Source organism: Bos indicus x Bos taurus, chromosome 2 (assembly GCF_003369695.1).
Source record: "Bos indicus x Bos taurus breed Angus x Brahman F1 hybrid chromosome 2, Bos_hybrid_MaternalHap_v2.0, whole genome shotgun sequence".
NCBI lineage: Eukaryota > Metazoa > Chordata > Mammalia > Artiodactyla > Bovidae > Bos > Bos indicus x Bos taurus.
Genome location: NC_040077.1, coordinates 17,587,109 through 17,606,060, shown reverse-complemented (window position 1 = coordinate 17,606,060; position 18,952 = coordinate 17,587,109). Strand labels below are relative to the sequence as shown.

Sequence of the window (18,952 nt, the reverse complement as noted above, 5' to 3'; positions counted from 1 at the left end):
AAGAAAAGAGCATACTTTGCATAATTTTGTATTGATCACAGACTATAAAATTGCTTTAATCTTTCTCAAAAACATTTTCTGAAACAAAGATGAACACAAAATTATATGTATTTTACCATTTAAACTTAATATAAACTTAAAAGCATTAACATTTTATATATTTAATTTCTAAAAGATGTGTACAATTTTTGTTATTATACTACACCAGAATCTTGCATCTAGTCTATCATGACAAATTAAATGTTATTAACAATTGCTATTTTAGCTCCTGAAAGATTACTCTGATATAGAGGATGACATTTAAGTAACTATGTATGCCTTTCCCAGCCCTCCTCTCCCAAAGACAAAATATTTTCAGAACAGTAATTTGGATAACATTTTTCAAGTTGAAGAAGAGAAAAATGAGAGTGTTCCACTAACATCTAAACTTTTCTTCACAATAATTTTTTTTGATAAAACATGCTTATTTATTATATATACATGCTTACATATGAATTTCCTGGCTAAAATACATGCAACCAACATGAAAAAACAAATATTAAACCATCCTCACAAGCCTAAGAATGCCCTTTTAATTAAGGCACTCATGTTTGGAAACAGGATATAACCACCAAATTAAATAAGGTGTTTAAAAGAAGCCTTTTATTAAGCACAAACAACTTTTAATACATTATCAATACAAATAGGAAAATGTCTTTTAATGAATATGATATATCAAAAATCTGAAGGTTTTTCTTCATACGGACACAATAAAAATAATCAAATTTGAAGGAGAATTACAAAGCAAAATTTTGAGGACACCACTGTCTACTAATATCAGTTGAGCTATAGTCTAAATTTACTACATCACCTGGGGAGGAAGGGCAACCATTTTTTATAGAGAGAATTCTAAACTCTTATTAGCACCATTCAAAGCTTATTATCAGTTGTTCATCTACAAACTGACAGGTCAGGTAAAGCTTTAAAGCAAGTTTTCAGTGCAATGTTTACAGTTCCTTCTTTTACGATACTTGGAGTCTATGATCTCAAAGCATGTTAAACAATTCTGCCTTGGTAATTACAAGGTGTTAACATGTGGAGAGAAATGTGTAATGGAAAGAAATGAGGCTTATCCTGGCTGTGAAACGCATCTTAACGTATTGTAGCTAATGCTGGAGTATGCTGATGACATGCGGGACTATGAACAGCAGGTCTCTGGGAAGAAGGCAGCTATTAGCTCTCTGTAGTCATCATTTCTGGATGTCTCAGCTGCTGCCTTTTGAGACTAACTAGTTTCATCCTGTCTCTGATGTGTTCTGCAGTAGAAGCCATGTCACTTGGGCTCCCAAAATATTGTTCAGTTCTAAAAATCAAAACAGAAAAAGCTCAATCAGATTAATACAAACCCATTGACTGTGCAGTGAATGCAAAAGGAAGCAAAAATTACCATAAAAATTACCTACGTGGTATGCCGTTAGTTCATTTGCAGACCATACTGTTTGAGTAGCAATTCAGTAGGAGAAACATTTTTTAAAATGGCATAAAACATTTTTTAAAATGGAAAAAAGTATATTAATGGTATAAATATCCTATCACGTATACTTCTGATAATCTCAATAAACCAAACAATGCAACAAATAAACAGTGCAACAGCAACAACGCTCTGCTTTCAGCTTGGGAGCCAGACCAGACACAAATATAAAGTCTGTGTGAGTACTTCAGTGCTAAGGACTGTGGTCATCAGATGTTTAATATAGCTGGCAAGTAAAATATCCATTTAATGTTAAGCCATCATTTGGGACATTAATAGGCAAAATCATTTAATTTTATCCTATTTGCAAAGACACAGTATTCAGAGTCATAGAATCTTTTAGAGCTCCAAGAGTTGTTGAAAATAATCTGGTTTAGCTTTGTCTTTTCAGATCAGAAAACTAAGACCTATAAAAACAAATGACTGAACTACAATCACACAGTGGAAAAAACAGAATCTGAATGTGGGTCTTCAAGCAGGGAATCCAGAGAGACCGCCTTATTTCTTTCATTGTTCTAGGAGAATGGTACAAAAGGTAAGTGTGACTAAGCTCACTGTCACATTTTACACAGTATAAACAAATTACCATACAAAAGGGAATGGAATAATAACTGCAAATATTAAAGTTGTGAAATCTGAAAATAGAGCACTAATTGACTCTTCCATTTTAAAAACGAAAATGACACGTGAACTATTTGTAGAACCTGGGAGAAGCAGCCCATGCGAAAGAACCAGGGGGAGATGCTCCTGGGAGGACTTGAGTAGAATGAGACTGACTTTGTGACAACTGGCTGTGAAACACAGAAATGAGGTTTTGGTGGAGTGATGTCCTAAATGGACCAACCAGAAGCACCCTACTAACACTGTTACCAGCTGGATTTATAAAACTTTTAGATTTTATTCTCTTTTATACACTGGAGATACACACGACTTTAAAAGCTACTTCTGATTATTTAAGTTTAGGTATGACTAGAGATTATCTAAGCATAGACTATGAATAACATTATATCTTCTCAATATCAATTCCAAATAATCCTTTGAAGTTCATGACACATTAGCTGTGGCACTTATCACGTGTGAGATAATCGTTTTAAGTAGTTATATACATTTAGCTCATTTAACACCCTCACACATAACCCAAGGAGGTATGGAAAATATATTCCTATTTTTAGATGAGGGAATGAGGCACAGAAAAGGTGAAGTGGCTTGCCCAAGAAGTCACAGCTAGTAAGTGGTGGAGCTGACATTTAAACCCAACAAACCAGGCTCCAGAGTCCACAATCAAACCTACTACACTATATTACAGTGTTGGCGTTTCTGTTTAGTTGCTCAGTTGTGTCTGACTCTTTGTGACCCCATGGACTAGCCCACCAGGCTCCTCTGTCCATGGGATTTCCCAGGCAAGAACACTGAAGTGGGTTGCCACTTCCTTCTCCAGGGGATCTTCCCAACCCAGGGACTGAACACACGTCTCTTGCCCTGGCAGGCGGATTCCACTGAACTACCAGGAAAGCCCTATATTACAATGTAAGGACAGTACATTCAGTGGTTTGGTTTCTCTATTGTTTGAATTAAATATCCTCTGAATTACCACCAAACTGTTTTCCTTGAGAAGATCTAGCTCCCTGGGGATAAAGCTACTATGATTCATTTACTGGACCATTTATTTGCAAGATGTTAATTCTTATTTTTATCATCAACTATGTGAAATGGAAAGGAATGTGGAAATCATGACCCCATCATTTTACAAATGAAGAAATTAGGACTCTACACAGCACAGTGAAAAAGAGAATGGATTTGGTGCCAGACAGACCTGAAACTATGTTCTAATTTCACTTAGAAGCTGTGATATCCTGACAACTTACTTAATCTTTCTGAGCTTCAGTTTCTTCATCTGTAAATCACAATAATCGTACTGGCCTAGCACTGTTTGGTCAAAAGCCTATAGGTGAAATGTTTAGCTTTGCGCTGGGTATATATTTTGAGCACACTGAACATTCCCCTCCCCATCCATTCCCTGAATGAAGTTCAAAGTTACCTGACTCATCATCACAGTCAAGGCTAGAACCCAGTATGTCAACCTACTCAATGATCTTTCTTCTACAATAAGCTATCGAGGGCAATACATTTGATAGCAGCAAGTACCAACTGCTACCACTGTTAAAAACCCAGTAGGGATTTCTTTTCATTTTAAACTCATTTATTACAGATACTGAAGATGTCAACCAAAGCTAATTTACTAGGACTTTTTAGAAACAGATCTTCTTCTCTTGATATTACTTTAAGACCTTACTGATAAAAGCACAAATTGTAAGAACATGCAGCATACCCATCAGGATAAACTACAGGAACAGTTAGTCTATCTAAAAGTGATTTCCCAACCGCTTCAACTTCATCAAACTGCTCCTCATCATTAATAGCTTCAGGCTCTTCTGGACAGTCTTGTAAAATCTGCAACAAATAAAAGTGCAACATCAATCAAGAGACACAGAAGGAAACCAAGTTCATTAAAATTTAGTAGATTGACGGTGTTTCTGTTCTGCTCCTAGAATCTTCATGTATGTCATAGAAGACTGATGATTGACAAAGCTGACCCAAGAAATTCAAATAAAATCAAACACATAATCCACACTAATAATATTAGAATTGGAATAAGAAGAGTTCTATAGTGATTTCCAAAAAAAAAAAATACTAGACTATTATTTGGAATTAAACTGAAACTGTGCTTAAGAAGTAGTATTCTTTCATACATTAAGTAACAATTTATTGAATACTCACTTTATGTTTATGTAGTGGCTTGGGATATGAATGAGAAACAGATTTTGACCTCAAAGAGCTTACAAACTTCACAAATGAAAAGATATATATAAATACATAACATATACCCAGAGTACAAACACATAACAAGGTGATTCCCTAGCTAGAAACTTTACAGTTATTTTAAAAACAGATCTGCTGACTTGAGTTACATGATATAAACTAAAAAACAAAATATAAATAGATATGGTTTTAATTCAAATTTGGAATTTCTATAGTCCTTGATATTATTTTTTCCTTAATTATCACTATTTAAATTTAAATGGTATGAAAGAAAGAAAAAATTGCTGTGATTTGAAATAGTTAAGGCTGTTAAGTACAGACCCACAGAGTAGCCGCTAGGGACACGTGGTTAGTGAGCTCTTGAAGTGTGTCTAGTCTCAGATGCAGACGTGCTATCAGTCCAAGATACGCTTTAGATTTAAAACAGTAATACTAATTTTAAAAATTTACCTCCAAAAAAAAATCTGCAAATTTGAGACAGAATAAAAATAATTTATTTTTGCAACTCTGTTTGCATACTTTTCTGAATCCAATTATGTTTATTTTGGCATTACTCATAAAGGATATTTTCATATAATAAAACTCCAGATTTAATTTAAATATTTCCTAATCACTATAATTTGCTATGCAGTTTGCTTATAGTTGTGGCTTGCTGGTATGAAACAGAACCCACCCAAGAGAAAAATAACATCTAATAACAAAAGGTTTTACATAAGTTGACATAATAAAATAACCTTAAGCAGAGTTTATTATAAGCATGATAAAGGCCAAGAACCAGAAAAAATAGGAACATTAATATTTTATGAAAAAATTCTCAATCATATTCATTCTTGGGCTTCCTGGTGGCTCAGATGGTAAACAGTCCCCCTGCAATGCAGGAGACCCAGGTTCGATCCCTGGGCTGGGAAGATTTCCTAGAGAAAGGATTGGCTACCCACTCTGGTATTCTTGCCTGGATAATTCCATGGACAGAGGAGCCTGGCAGGCTCCATGGGGTCACAAAGACTTGGACACAACCAAGCAACTAATATATATTCATTATTACATAACTTCTTAAAGAGATCTAGATTTTTAAATGTCTTTGCAGATAAATTTTAAGAGTAGTATCCTAAAAAATTATCAGTGGTGTTAAGAGATTGGGCCAGTGGTCACGCTGGGATGGGCAGCAGAAGCAGTGTGATTAAAAGAGGATGGGGAACAACCTCTGGGTGCTGGTAACATTCTGTTATTTGAATAGTGCGCTGATTACACAGGCGTCCTCACTCTAAAAATTCAGTGAGCAGAACATTTGAGCTGCACATTTTTCTATGTTAGTAGTATAGTTCAATAAAAAGTTTTCACTGAAACAATCAATAGATAAATAAGTCAAGCCATTTGGATACTTTAATTCATCAACAGTCGGCCCATCTTACACTAAAAAAATGACCTGTAGAGTTCAGTAACCGGCTCAGTGAGAGTTAATGTGGACATTTCCCAACAGATGTACTGCATAACACAGACAGAAACTGCTTAATTCCTGAGGCTCCTGGCAGTATCTCTTCTGTCCTATAGACCAAGGCTATCTTAGGTTTCTCATATCTTAACTTGCATTGAATATCCCCTACATATAAACTTTCATCTTTAAGAAATCAAAACAAAGTTAACTACTTAGTAAGGCTCCTCTTTGGAATGGAAATAGAAGACTTGGATGCTATCAATTTTCACTGTGGAGCTGAGAAAAAGGTTCAATTGAAAATTTGCCCAAATAAAACACCGCATATTAACTTTTTAGTTTCTGAGATTAATGAATTCATTAAATAGTAAATTCTAGAATGATTCTTCAAAGATAACACATGAAAAAAAAAGGTTTCATTTTTATCCTTACTCTTATAATTTTAGCTGGAGAGGCTCAAAAGATTATACAAATCACAAAGTGACCTTTTAAAAAATTTATGACAATTAGTAGTATTTGAGAACACAAAGTTTCCTTTCTTGGCATAATGAAACAGTGGGAGTCACGACACTCGAAAGAACAGACAGTACATTCTGGGCACCAGGTCGGGTGAGGAGAGACATGGTGCTGAGCAAAGACTACTGGACGGTTTCAGTTCCTCTAACCACAGTACTCCAACCCTGGTATGGCTTACCAAGAATCTGATGTGAACTTTCCAAGACAATACGTTATACCTAAACAAACTTTAAACAATGGAATGCATATAAATTTTTAAAGAACAGACTAATCATAAAATTACAAGGTAAACACATTTTAAACATACATAACACACACAACTGAAACTACATTTTTAAAAAAAGCGAACCTTTTCAGCATTTGAGTGAAAGGCAATAGCCATCTCCAGCCTATGCACCCTCTCTTCAGATGCGACTGTGAACTGCTTCCACACTCTGTTCAGCCGAGGAAGCGTATCCCCAGATGACCGAGAGGTGCAGCGCAAAGACTGGCACAGCACCACTGTGGCCTGCAGCAGCTGTCTGCCGTAGTCGTAAGTGCTCTGAAGAAGAGAAGGTGAACGCAAAGTTATGACAACAGAAGTCTAAAGAGAGGGGCAGGAAAGTGAACAGGAGGACTGGAGCGGCAATTAAGTAACACTGCTAGAAGTCAATAATGAATGAGTCCACTGGCGCTTACTACTGCAAGTCGCGTGCATGCATAAATAATTAAGCGGAAGCAATACTACCAGTTAATTTTTATTAAGTTTATTTCTTGTTAGGCTTTCCTCTCTTACTCTGCTTTCCTCTCAGCCTGCTCAATTTCACCAGCCCAAAAAATAAAAAAAAAGAAAAGAAAGAAATCAATTAAAAAAAAATCTGCTCACCCATTAATTAAAACAAATGGGTGGAAAGGGGCATTTAATATTCCACATAGGAAACCACACTGTTAACAACATGAACTCAGTAATTGGGGAAAATAAGATAACTTTTCACATGAAAAAAAACCCATGTTGTTATAATGCTGACACTGTTGAGATGCAGAAACTAGGGTTTCTAATTGACTGATATTAACTTATACTTCATAGTAACTTTTACAAATGAATGGTTACTGCCTTAAAATTACCATAATATATTAATATATCATAAATCAGAGGGAGCTACAGAACCTGTATTCAGGAAAACTTAAACCCTCTCAAATTTATACAGGCTAGTTTTGATTCATCAGCTGACATTTTCTTAGTTCTATATTTCTGGATTAATATAACTAACCTTCTTGGACTTGGGGGGCTAAGTTACATTACAAACATGTAGAAAACTATTTTAACACTGAGCTTGTAGAAAAGGAAGATAACCAGTTCTGCACCTGTGCAACATCAACAAATTTTCTATGCTTCTCCAGCAGAACTTTCGTTTCCTGAGCGTCATCCCCCAATCTGGTGTGTGTCTTAAGAAGAGCATCCAGAAGTTCACTGAGCCATTCTACTGCCTGAATGAAAATAAGTCACAGTCAACCTGGAGTCGTAACTTTTTACCTTGTATATCAAAACACCATATTAATAAAAAGAAAGATTACTATCATGTGATTAATTAACCCATTTGTTATAATCGTAATAGCTTATTTCAGTGCCAAGCTACATGAGTTAATAATCTCTCCTCTTCCTTAAAATTTTTAAAATCTAAAGACAAGACCTATTAAAGAGAAGTACTCATTTAAAATTAACATCACATGATTTATATTAATAAAATCCATGTGTCTACGTAATATAGATCTTATTAGAATCGCATTACAGACTTAATGTTACAACTTAAAATTCTAAGTTTCTTCTATGTTAAGTTGTAACTATGTTTTTTGATATTGACTACGCAAAATAGCAAACTGTTTATCTAGCTACAAAACCCTCTTGTGGGTTAAAAGGCAGTAAACTACACCAGCCTTCATCCTGGGATGTAACTGACAACCAAATCACAATAATAAATAATTCCAATTTCTAGCTCAATAGAGCATTTCATTGAGAAGTAAGTCAAATGAGACCAGTAAGATTATTGGAAATATAAAACTTTATTACTGCAACAGGATAAATGAGAATCTGATTTAATGAATTTACTTAGGACCATGAAAAGAACACTTCTGTTTACAGTTAGGTGAAATCAATTTTCTAAGTAAAGACAAGTACATAATAGGCTTGACTTATCTTTACCTGGGCAGCATCTTCTTCACATTTAAACAACTGTACCATCTGAAGCATCTTTAATCTTCGCACATCTACCATGTCTTCACATCTAATAAATCCAAACATGAATTTAGGGAAACATTTCAGTTTTGTGGATAACTAGTATAACACCACCATCTGCACACATATTTTACAGTATATTAAAATACTTAGTCTTACACTATGGAGACTGTAACTATTTTGTATTGGTTTGCAAGAATTTTAAGGATATCTGTATCTGTGTTCCATTAAAACCTCAAAATACCTGAAAGATACTAAATCACAAACCCTCTTGAGTATTGTATGGATTGTGCAAAATACTGAAGCAAAGCACAAACACAGGAGTACACTAGAGCCGGAAGAGACAGTAACTGCCAATTAGCATTAAACGAACTTCAAAGACAAAAACATAAAGTTTCTAAAATACTAGTTTAGAGAATGATGCTCCAAGGAAATTAAAAAAAAAATTAAAGCTTTTCATTATATTACATTACCAGAGTAATATCTAATTTTGAATTAAAAAAAAAAAAAAAAGCTCCTATCTATGCTCTTAAGAAAGAAAAAAAATTCTGTTGATCTCTGGATAGAAAGAAACACAATTCAGAGTATTTTTAGATTTTAATGTGGTCTCCCTGGATAACATACAGATCAAAATTTTAAGCTGACTTGATCAATTAAGCTCTGATCCATCCATCCCCTTCATTTCCATGCAATTCCATGTACTTCAGATGGGAAGGAGAGAATCTCATGGCAGTACTGAATACCACTAACAAGCCACCCAGGAGGCACTGGGCTCCACTAGAGTTGATATTCCTAAGGAAGCTTGATAACAATAGCTAAGTCATTGTCACAGGCTATTTTTTTTTTCAAGAATGCCCTCACCACAATCTATAACATATTTTTAAAGGGCAATTTGGTTAAATAATCCTACAAGGGACTGAAGAGAAGTGATTTATTTTTCAAATCTGAAGCTAAAAGACAAGGTAAGACATGTCAATGATGAAGACAGTATCATACTTAACATATATTTTCAGGTACTGGAGAGTGTGCTTGAAAATACAAGACATGGTTTCTACTTACTGGTTAGAATAAGATGGTCCCACTTGGGAAGATGGACTTTTAAAAAAACAGTGTGATAAATACTGATGTGGAGCTATATGAGAATAGGCAGGAACAAGTAAAAACTTGCCCAAGAAATCTAAAAAGGCTTCCAAGGATAAGTACCCCAGAGTCTTGAATAATAAGTAGGAATACACTAGGCAGAAAATGAGGGAAGAAGTATTCTGAGTACTCTGGATGCTTGAAACGACATGATGCATTCAGGAAAGTGAAAATAAGTGTGTGGTTTTGTAGGAAAGTTAAAGGAGGTAAGATTATACAGGACTGGGTTATGAAGGGTCTCCTACACTATTCCAAGGAGACTGAACTTCATCTGAGGAAACAGGAAGTAACTGAGAGGGGTTCACACAAGAAGTTAGGTAATTGGATGAGTGCTTTACAAAGATGGTGCTCATGCACAACAGACTGTAGAGGAGCAAGGAAGGAAGCAGGTAAGAGCTAAGATCATGAAAAAAGGATTTGGAGACAGCAGAACTTGGGCATCTGATGAGGCTGTAAGAGACGATTTTGGTAAATCCTTTGGACAAATCCCAAGTTTGGTAACTGATGGTATTTTTAACTGGGACAGGAAACTAAAGGAGAAAAGCCAGGTTTGGAGGACAATGATTCCAATCCATACAAGTGAGTTTTAAGTATCGTATGGGGCACCCAGGTGGAGATGCTCAGTAGGTAAGAGGAATTACAGGTCCAAAGTATAGGGGAGGGATCTGTGTCAGAGCTGTAACTATTCAATCATGGTGATACTGAAGAAAGTCATTGAAGTGGTGAGACTGTGCAGGGAGACGACAATGAGTGAGAAGAGGATTTGGCCTCGGAACAAACTCTGAAAGCAGTGAAATTAGCTAAAAGACAAGAAATCAGTGCAGAAAACCAAGAAGAAACAGAGTGCCCAGGAGAATCATAAAGGTGTTTTTAATGTATATAAAGTTGTCAGGGAGTTTCAAACAGAAAAAAAAAATGTCAGTTGTCCCTAATGCTATTCAGAGTGGTCAAGCAATGTCAGAACCGAAAGTATTCCCTGGATTTTGAGCAAGATGAAGGGTTTATTTAAATGTGGCAAGTACAGTCACTGATGACATCAGTAAGAGCAAGTTCAGTGAAGTGGTGAGGGGAGAGGTCAGACGAAGAAGGGTTGAAAAGTAAACTGGAGACAGTGAGGAAGTATGAATGCAGATTAGATCTTCAATGACAGCTGTCAAGGAGAGCTCAAGGCAGAGAAAGAACCGTTGGAAGAGGAGGTGGTAATTTCACACACTAGATGAGCACTAGAAAGGACAGAAACGATATGGACCTAACAGAAGCAGAGGTATTAAGAAGAGGTGGTAAGAATACACAGAGGAACTGTACAAAAAAGGTCTTTATGACCAGGTAAACACAATGGTGTGATCACTCACCTAGAGCCAGACATCCTGGAGTGAGAGGTCAAATGGGCCTTAGGAAGCATCACTATGAACAAAGCTAGCAGAAGCGATGGAATTCAGCTGAACTATTCCAAATCCTAAAAGATGATGCTATAAAAGTGCTGCACTCAATATGCCAACAAATTTGGAAAACTCAGCAGTGGCCACAGGATTAGAAGAGGTCAGTTTTCAATCAAATCCCAAAGAAGGGCAATGCCAAAGAATGTTCAAACTACCACACAACTGCACTCATTTCACATGCAAGCAAGGTCATGCTCAAAACCCTCCAAGCAAAGCTTCAACAGTACATGAACCAAGAACTTTCAGATGTACAAGCTGGATTTAGAAAAGGCAGAGGAACCAGAGATCAAACTGCCAACATCCATTGGATCATAGAAGAAGCAACAGAAAAAAATCTACTTCTGCTTCATTGACTATGCTAAATCCTTTACTGTGCACATCACAACAAACTGTGGAAAATCCTTAAAATGAATACCAGACCACCTTACCTGTCTCCTGAGAAACCTGTACGTAGGTCAAGAAGCAACAGTTAGAGCCAGACACAGAACAATAGACTGGTTTAAAATTGGAAAAGGAGTGTGTCAAGGCTGTACACTGTCACCCTGATTATTTAACTTATATACAGAGTACATCATGCAAAATGTCAGGCTGGATGAAGCACAAGCTGGAATCAAGATTGCCAGGATAAATATTAATAACCTCAGATATGCAGATGGCACCACCCTTGTGGCAGAAAGCAAAAAACAACTAAAGAACCTCTTGATGAAGGTAAAAAAGGAGAGTGAAAAAGCTGGCTTAAAACTCAACATTCAAAAAATGAAGGCCATGGCATCTGGTCCCATCAGTTCATGGCAAAAAGATGGAGAAACAATGGAAACAGCAACAGACTTTATATTCTTGGGCTCCAAAATCACTCCAGACGGTGAGTGTAGCCATGAAATTAAAAGATAGTTGCTCCTTTGAAGAAATGTTATGACAAACCTAGACATTATATTAAAAAGCAGAGACATGATTTTGCCCACAAAGGTCCATCTAGTCAAAGCTATGGTGTTTCCAGTAGTCATGTATGAATGTGAGAGTTGGACCATAAAGAAAGCTGAGTGCTGAAGAATTGATGCTGTTCGAGAAGACTCTTCAGAGTCCCTTGGACAAAGCAAGAAGATCAAACCAGTCAATCTTACAAGGAAATCAACCATGAATGTTCATAGGAAGGACTGATGTTGAAGCTGAAACTCCAATACTTTGGCCACCTGACTCTAAGAGCCAACTCACTGGAAAAGACCCTGATGCTGGGAAAGATGCAAGGAGAAGGGGATGACAGAGGACAAGATGGTTGGATGGCATCACCAGTTCAATGGACACGAGTCTGAGCAAGCTCTGGGAGATGATGAAGGACAGGGAGGCCTGGGGTGCTGCAGTCCATGGGGTCGCAGAGTTGGACATGACTGGGAACTGAACAATAACAAAGTATTTGAACGAAAGGCAGGGATTAAAGAGCGGGAACTGACTGAGGAGACATGGGGGTACCCAGTTTTCATAAGAGCAGAGCTTTTTTCATCCTTCTGATGAAAATAATGTAATGGATAAGTTTGCAGATATGAGGATAGAAGGAATCTCTATCTAATGACTGTTTTTTCTGTGATGCAGAGGGAAGTTTCTGTGAGGTTTTGTTGATGCCCTTGAAATTTCTAAGTGCACCAAAATTTCATACAACCATGATAGTCTGTATGTACTAGCATATATTAATTTAATCCTTTATTTTGCAATATCCTGCAATTGCTATTTCAAGTTGAGTTTTCAAAGAACCCTTTAAATTTCTAGTTCTACCATATAACAAATGAAACTAAACATTACCTGACCCAGAATTTACTGTCTAACCCTTCGACAGCAAATATGAGAACAACGGATGAGTGACAATTTGTGTGAGGTTTAGATGAAGAAACAGATCAACGTATGATAAATTTAACAGCAACTCTAACCTAAATGAAAATGGAAACGCCAGATTCTCCCGAGTCTTAAAAGAGAGACTAGTCACAGGCTATACTGGGGATAAAGAATGTGACGCACTTGAATGGAAATGAAATTTTTATCACTCAGTAAAAAGGCGAAAGGTATCCATCATATGAATGATTTGCCATTATTTGTTAGTACAATTATACACAATAACCATTACATTTACCGAAAACTTACTACATGCCTACTATGAAACAGGTAAGAATTTCTACTTTGTATGGAAAATGTATCAATTTTCATTTTAATAAATATTATGTTGTCTCAGCAAAAATTAACATGAATAGTCAAACTTTGCCTTTGTTTTCTAAGCTGCATATCTTCCATCACTCCTTGTATGTGGTCCACATTTTCCTTATTCTCAATGGTTACATCCTTTCCATAGGCCCAGGATGCCTGATTGGAGATCTGATCCAGAAGACCTTGACCTTTTTCACGCAAACCTTGCAATCCTACATCTAAAACAAAAGTTACCAGATTTAATCTCTTAAACAAGAGAAGCTTTCCCTCCCTTAATTAAATCCTCTCAGCAGATACTGTACTTGGATTGCTAGGATAACAGCTTTGTACATTAAACTACTTTGGTCTGGAGCCCTCTGAATATTTCAATCAATAAAACCCATTTAAACGTGGCTCAAATTGGAGCTCCCTCTCATTCAAATTCTCCCTAATGAGAATTTCTAAAAGGTGAACTTCCGTAGACAACTAATTACTTTTCAAAATTGCAAGTAGAAAGTGTGAGAATTCCTGTCTTGATGAGTAAGATTTTCAATTCTTTCCTTTCTGTTTTTACATAGTTCAGTTTTTAGGAGAACATAGAAGGCAAATGCTTTGTTCAAAAAATATATCAGAGCCACAAGACATTAAAACAGTCAAGCACTGTGTTCTCACCGTAAAAGGACACTGAACATTTTGAAAATAGGTGCTATCAGCTTATACTCAACAAGAAGCAACACTTAGGATGCATTTATAAGACTTTAAATTAGGTATGTATATTGGAATTCCTTCAGCATTTTTAAAGGACAAACATTGCTCAAGAAAACTTGTGACATTTTTGAAATAAATTTCATTTGGCAAATTAGATACTAAACATGTAATTACATCATCCATTAAAATAACAAAGACTATAAGCAAGTAAAATGCCAATACAAACATGATTTTTCAAACCCATTCCCTCAAGTCCTTTTCAAAATTAATTAAATTGGTTCAGTCACATGCCACCATTTTCCACTAAATCGCTGCCTTAAGTTTCTGCTTCCTACTCCATTTTCCTTTGCCCCATGTCCCACTCAGTACACACAGCCTCCACCCCCATTTTCACATCCACTATTCACTTCTCCCGGTCATGACCTAGGAAACCTCTCTGCATTTTCTACTTGTAGTAAAAGTCAAAAGGCTATGGTGTCAAGTAAGGGTACTAGCTTAATAAAACTGAACCACCCTCTCCTTGGAGAGTAGGTAACCTTGGCAATGTTCCCAGTTTGGAGAAACAAATGCACAGAACCAAACCAACTCTTCTTTTCACAAGGTTAGGGTATAGCAACAACAGAAATCATTGCATAAAACACAATGTGGGGCATACAGGGTTTACCACAGAACACTTCACAGCTAAATACAGGTTACGCATGCACTACAGGTAACTGCTCATAGAATATGCAAGACACAGCACTTGTAGATTCGGCTGGGTAAACAGGAAAGGCTGAAGGCCTTCTGGAGGAAGGGTGACGGGCCACCAATGAAAGATAACAACTGCAGCATAAATTACACCCTTTACGGGGATAAAAACTTTTTATACTAATTTCTCCTGTGCTCCCTGTACATGATTATAATTAGATCAGTATAAGTTGACTTGTCTAACCATGGTAATGATATTTTTAAAAAAAGAACCCTTATGTTTCAGCATTTTTAAAATCTGCTTACCAACACTTTTCAGCTTCTCTTCAAGCAGTTTTAAAGTTTGCTGAATCGATGCTCCATCAGCTGGTGCTACATCTACGCACAACATCCCTAATAAGCCATCCAACTGCTGAGACAACTAAAGCAGAGGGACACCAAAGAGATAACCCTGATATAATCAGCATCTACAGTGTTTAATGATTAATGAGGTTTGTATCTAATGAAGTTACCACGATTATACTTGAAAAAACTCTGCTGTTAAAAGACAAGGACACATAATTAGAATACACGTTATCTGAAAGACAGAACACACAGATGCATGCACCAGGAAGACAGTACGTCTAGGTCGGCAGAATGCAGACAAGTGTTGAAACTTTCATTTCTATCTATGTTATAAAACATGAACATCAAAAAACTATCCAAACGAAATCTAGCAATTACATTGGGACACTCTAGACAAAAAAAAAGTTTAGTTGCATGCAGAATAATGTAACATAAAATTAAAAAAAAAATCAAAAAGGTCTATCTTGTTTCCCCCACCAATAAATTTTACTGTTCCAGAAAAATAATTAAGAGACATGCAAACCTGCAAAACTGATGTGCAGATAAGTACTCAGATAATCTGAAGCAAAGAAAAGCAATCAGAGTAATCACTTACATCTTGGGCAACACCATGAAATTCAAGAGCTGCTTGTAGCAGATTCTGCCTAAATTCCAGCTGACTGGCCTGTCGATAACAAACATCACTAAGTTGTTGCTGGAGTGACTTCAGTTCCACAAGATCTTCCTCATCCCCAGCATTTAAGAGTGCTGCAATTTGCTGATTCAGTTCCACATAAACTGCAAACCATTCCTGTAATAGAGACATTGTAAATTAATGATCAAATCAGCTCCTGAAGAACACACTACATTTTACAGTATCTCCAGATACACTAAGTAACATATATGAGATTTTTTAAAATCAAAATAATTTGAGGATAAAAAGTCCCAGTGTTCAAATCCTTTCACTGAGATCCCTGGAATAACTCCTGCCAACAGCAAAATCTATTTCCTCATGGCTGGCCTCTAAACGTTCCCTTCTCTCTCCTGTTCTCTGTGGAACCCATCACCCTCAGAGAGAGCAGTGAGCCCTGCCACTCTGCTGACCGCTGCTGCTGTGTCCACAGGTGACCGACCACAAGCCCGGAGGGAGATGGCTGCCCCACTCCTATTTCCAAACCATTTCTTCCATCCTTCTCTCAAAAACCACATCTCCTGCGAAGAGCATGTTGTCAGACTCCACCCTGCCAACTTTTCCTGCCGCATGCCCTCATCTCAGTCAGCAGACTTCTTGGCCTTCCTCTCAGCGTCAGCCTTCTTCCTGACTTTCACCATGCAGACATCCGACCAACACTGCACTCTTAGCTCCTTGACCCCCTCCCTCACTTCCACCTGTGCTGCCCCCAGCTACACCTCAGCTACCTACTCCAGCAGACACAAAATCTGTTATTAATATCCTGTACTACTGTACAGCCCACTCTCTGACCACCGGTTACTGAGTGTCCCATTCACATCCTTTAGTATGCTGGCTCCTACAGCCCCATGCGGTTCACCCATCCACTGGCCTCAGCATGTTCTCAGCTCATGAGTCTAGCACTCAAGAGCCTCCTGTCCTCACTTCTACACTGTGTCAGAGGCACAGCCTATGCTCATGCCATACTCTGTTCCTCCATCAGATTCACCTGTCAAAAATGAAGACCAGATGCTGAAAAACCTTTGGATAAAATTCAGCATCCATTCATGAGAAAAAAATTTCCAGAAACTCTACTCAACACTCTATAATGGCCTACGTGGGAAAATAAACTTAAAAAGAGTAGATATATGTATGTGTATAACTGATTCAATTTGCTGTACAGCAGAAACTAACACAACATTGTAAATCAAGTACAATAAAAATATTTTAAAAGACCTACTTTTGAAACAAGCGAAAAAGAAAAAACAAAAAACCCTCAACAAATTACTAGCAAGCCTAATCCAATACTTTAAGTGGATTGTACACTGTGATCAAGTGGCATTTATCCCAGGAGTGCAAGGATTTTTCAGTATCCACAAATTAATCAGTACAATTCATCACACCAACAAATTAAAAAATAAAAACCGTATGATCATCTCAATTGATGCAGAAAATTCTTTTGACAAAATTCGATATCCATTTATGTTTAAAAAAAAAAAAAAAAAAACTTTCCAGGAAGTAGGCATAGAGGGGACAAACCTCAACATAATAAAGACCACAAAGGAAAAACCCAGAGCTAACATCATATTCAATGGTGAAAAGCTGAAAGCATTTCCTCTAAGATCAAAAGCAAGACAAGGATGCTCATTCTCACTGCTCTTATTCAACAAAGTTTTGGAAGTCCTAGCCATAGCAATCAGAGAAGAAAAAGAAATAAAAGAATCCAAATTGGAAAAGAAGTAGTAAAAGTGTCACGTTTTGTAGATGACATGATACTCTACACAGAATATCCTAAAGACACCACCAGAAAACCACTAGAGCTCATCAACGAATTTGGTAAAGTTGAAAGATATGAAACTGTTAGCAGTGGTCAACTAATTTGCAAACTATTAGCCAAAAGATGTTATTTAAAGGCATGGGACTAGATGAAATTATCCAAACACAAACAGTATTGGTTCAGAAGAAAAGAGCCTTTGGAAAGCTGAACCCTGGGTCACTCCTAAATTCAGAGGGCAAGGAGAGGAAAGAGATCGAGCAGAAGAGGCCAAAAAGGAGCTGCGTGTTTCAGGAAAGAAGTAAAAAAGGAGGGAGAAGTGGTCACCTTTATTAAAATTTACTGAGAGGTCCAATAAAATAAGGACTGAAATTCTGATAAGAGTGGGAAGGACATAAATCCTGATCAGAGTGAATTAAAAAAAGAATGGGAATTGGGAAGATAGAGTATAGCCAAAGGGAAGATTTTTAAAATGTTAATTTATATTTATATATTATTTATTATATTACTTTATATTAAAATGCACATATCTTGAGCATATATTTTGTTTTTAATGTAAAATACAATATTTGTACATGGATGGAAATAATCCAGCTGAAAACAGAGTCTTCTCCAACACCACAGTTCAAAAGCATCAATTCTTCGGTGCTCAGCTTTCTTCACAGTCCAACTCTCACATCCATACATGACCACTGGAAAAACCATAGTCTTGACTAGACGGACCTTTGTTTGCAAAGCAATGTCTCTGCGTTTGAATATGCTATCTAGGTTGGACATAACTTTCCTTCCAAGGAGTAAGCGTCTTTTAATTTCATGGCTGCAATCACCATCTGCAGTGATCTTGGAGCCCAGAAAAATAAAGTCTGACACTGTTTCCCCATCTATTTGCCAAGAAGTGATGGGACCAGATGCCATGATCTTAGTTTTATGAATGTTAAGCTTTAAGCCATCATTTTTACTCTCTTCTTTCACTTTCATCAAGAGGCTTTTTAGTTCTTCAGTTTCTGCCATAAGGGTGGTGTCATCTGCATATCTGAGGTTATTGATATTTCCCCCGGCAATCTTGATTCCAGCTTGTGCTTCTTCCAGCCCAGCATTTCTCAAGATGTACTCTGTATATAAGCTAAATAAGCAGGGTGACAATATACAGCCTTGATGTGCTCCTTTTCCTATTTGGAAACAGTCTGTTGTTCCATGTCCAGTTCTAACTGTTGCTTCCTGACCTGCATACAGGTTTCTCAAGAGGCAGGTCAGGTGGTCTGGTATTCCCATCTCTTTCAGAATTTCCCACAGTTTATTGTGATCCACACAGTCAAAGGCTTTGGCATAGTCAATAAAGCAGAAACAGATGTTTTCCTGAACTCTCTTGCTTTTTCCATGATCCAGCGGATGTTGGCAATTTGATCTCTAGTTCCTCTGTCTTTTCTAAAGCCATCTTGAACATCTGGAAGTTCATGGTTCACATATTGCTGAAGCCTGGCTTGGAGAATTTTGAGCATTACTTTACTAGCATGTGAGATGAGTGCAACTGTGTGGTAGTTTGAATGTTCT

The 18,952-nt window shown here is 37.0% G+C and overlaps 1 protein-coding gene across 4 annotated transcripts in view; it reads right to left on the bottom strand.

The window, feature by feature from the left end:
* Positions 1–620: 620 nt before the first annotated feature.
* The window catches only part of SESTD1 (SEC14 and spectrin domain containing 1), a 143,002-nt gene continuing 124,670 nt past the window's right edge, over positions 621–18,952 (bottom strand). For all 4 annotated transcript variants that reach the window (XM_027556391.1, XM_027556373.1, XM_027556383.1 and 1 more), the window contains 8 exons: positions 15,574–15,768; positions 14,940–15,054; positions 13,318–13,477; positions 8,458–8,539; positions 7,623–7,745; positions 6,628–6,819; positions 3,840–3,961; positions 621–1,342 (listed from right to left, as the gene is read on the bottom strand). In XM_027556391.1, the coding sequence (XP_027412192.1) occupies positions 1,213–1,342; positions 3,840–3,961; positions 6,628–6,819; positions 7,623–7,745; positions 8,458–8,539; positions 13,318–13,477; positions 14,940–15,054; positions 15,574–15,768 (1,119 nt within the window). In that variant the 3' untranslated portion in view covers positions 621–1,212. The remainder of the gene's footprint in view (positions 1,343–3,839; positions 3,962–6,627; positions 6,820–7,622; positions 7,746–8,457; positions 8,540–13,317; positions 13,478–14,939; positions 15,055–15,573; positions 15,769–18,952) is intronic.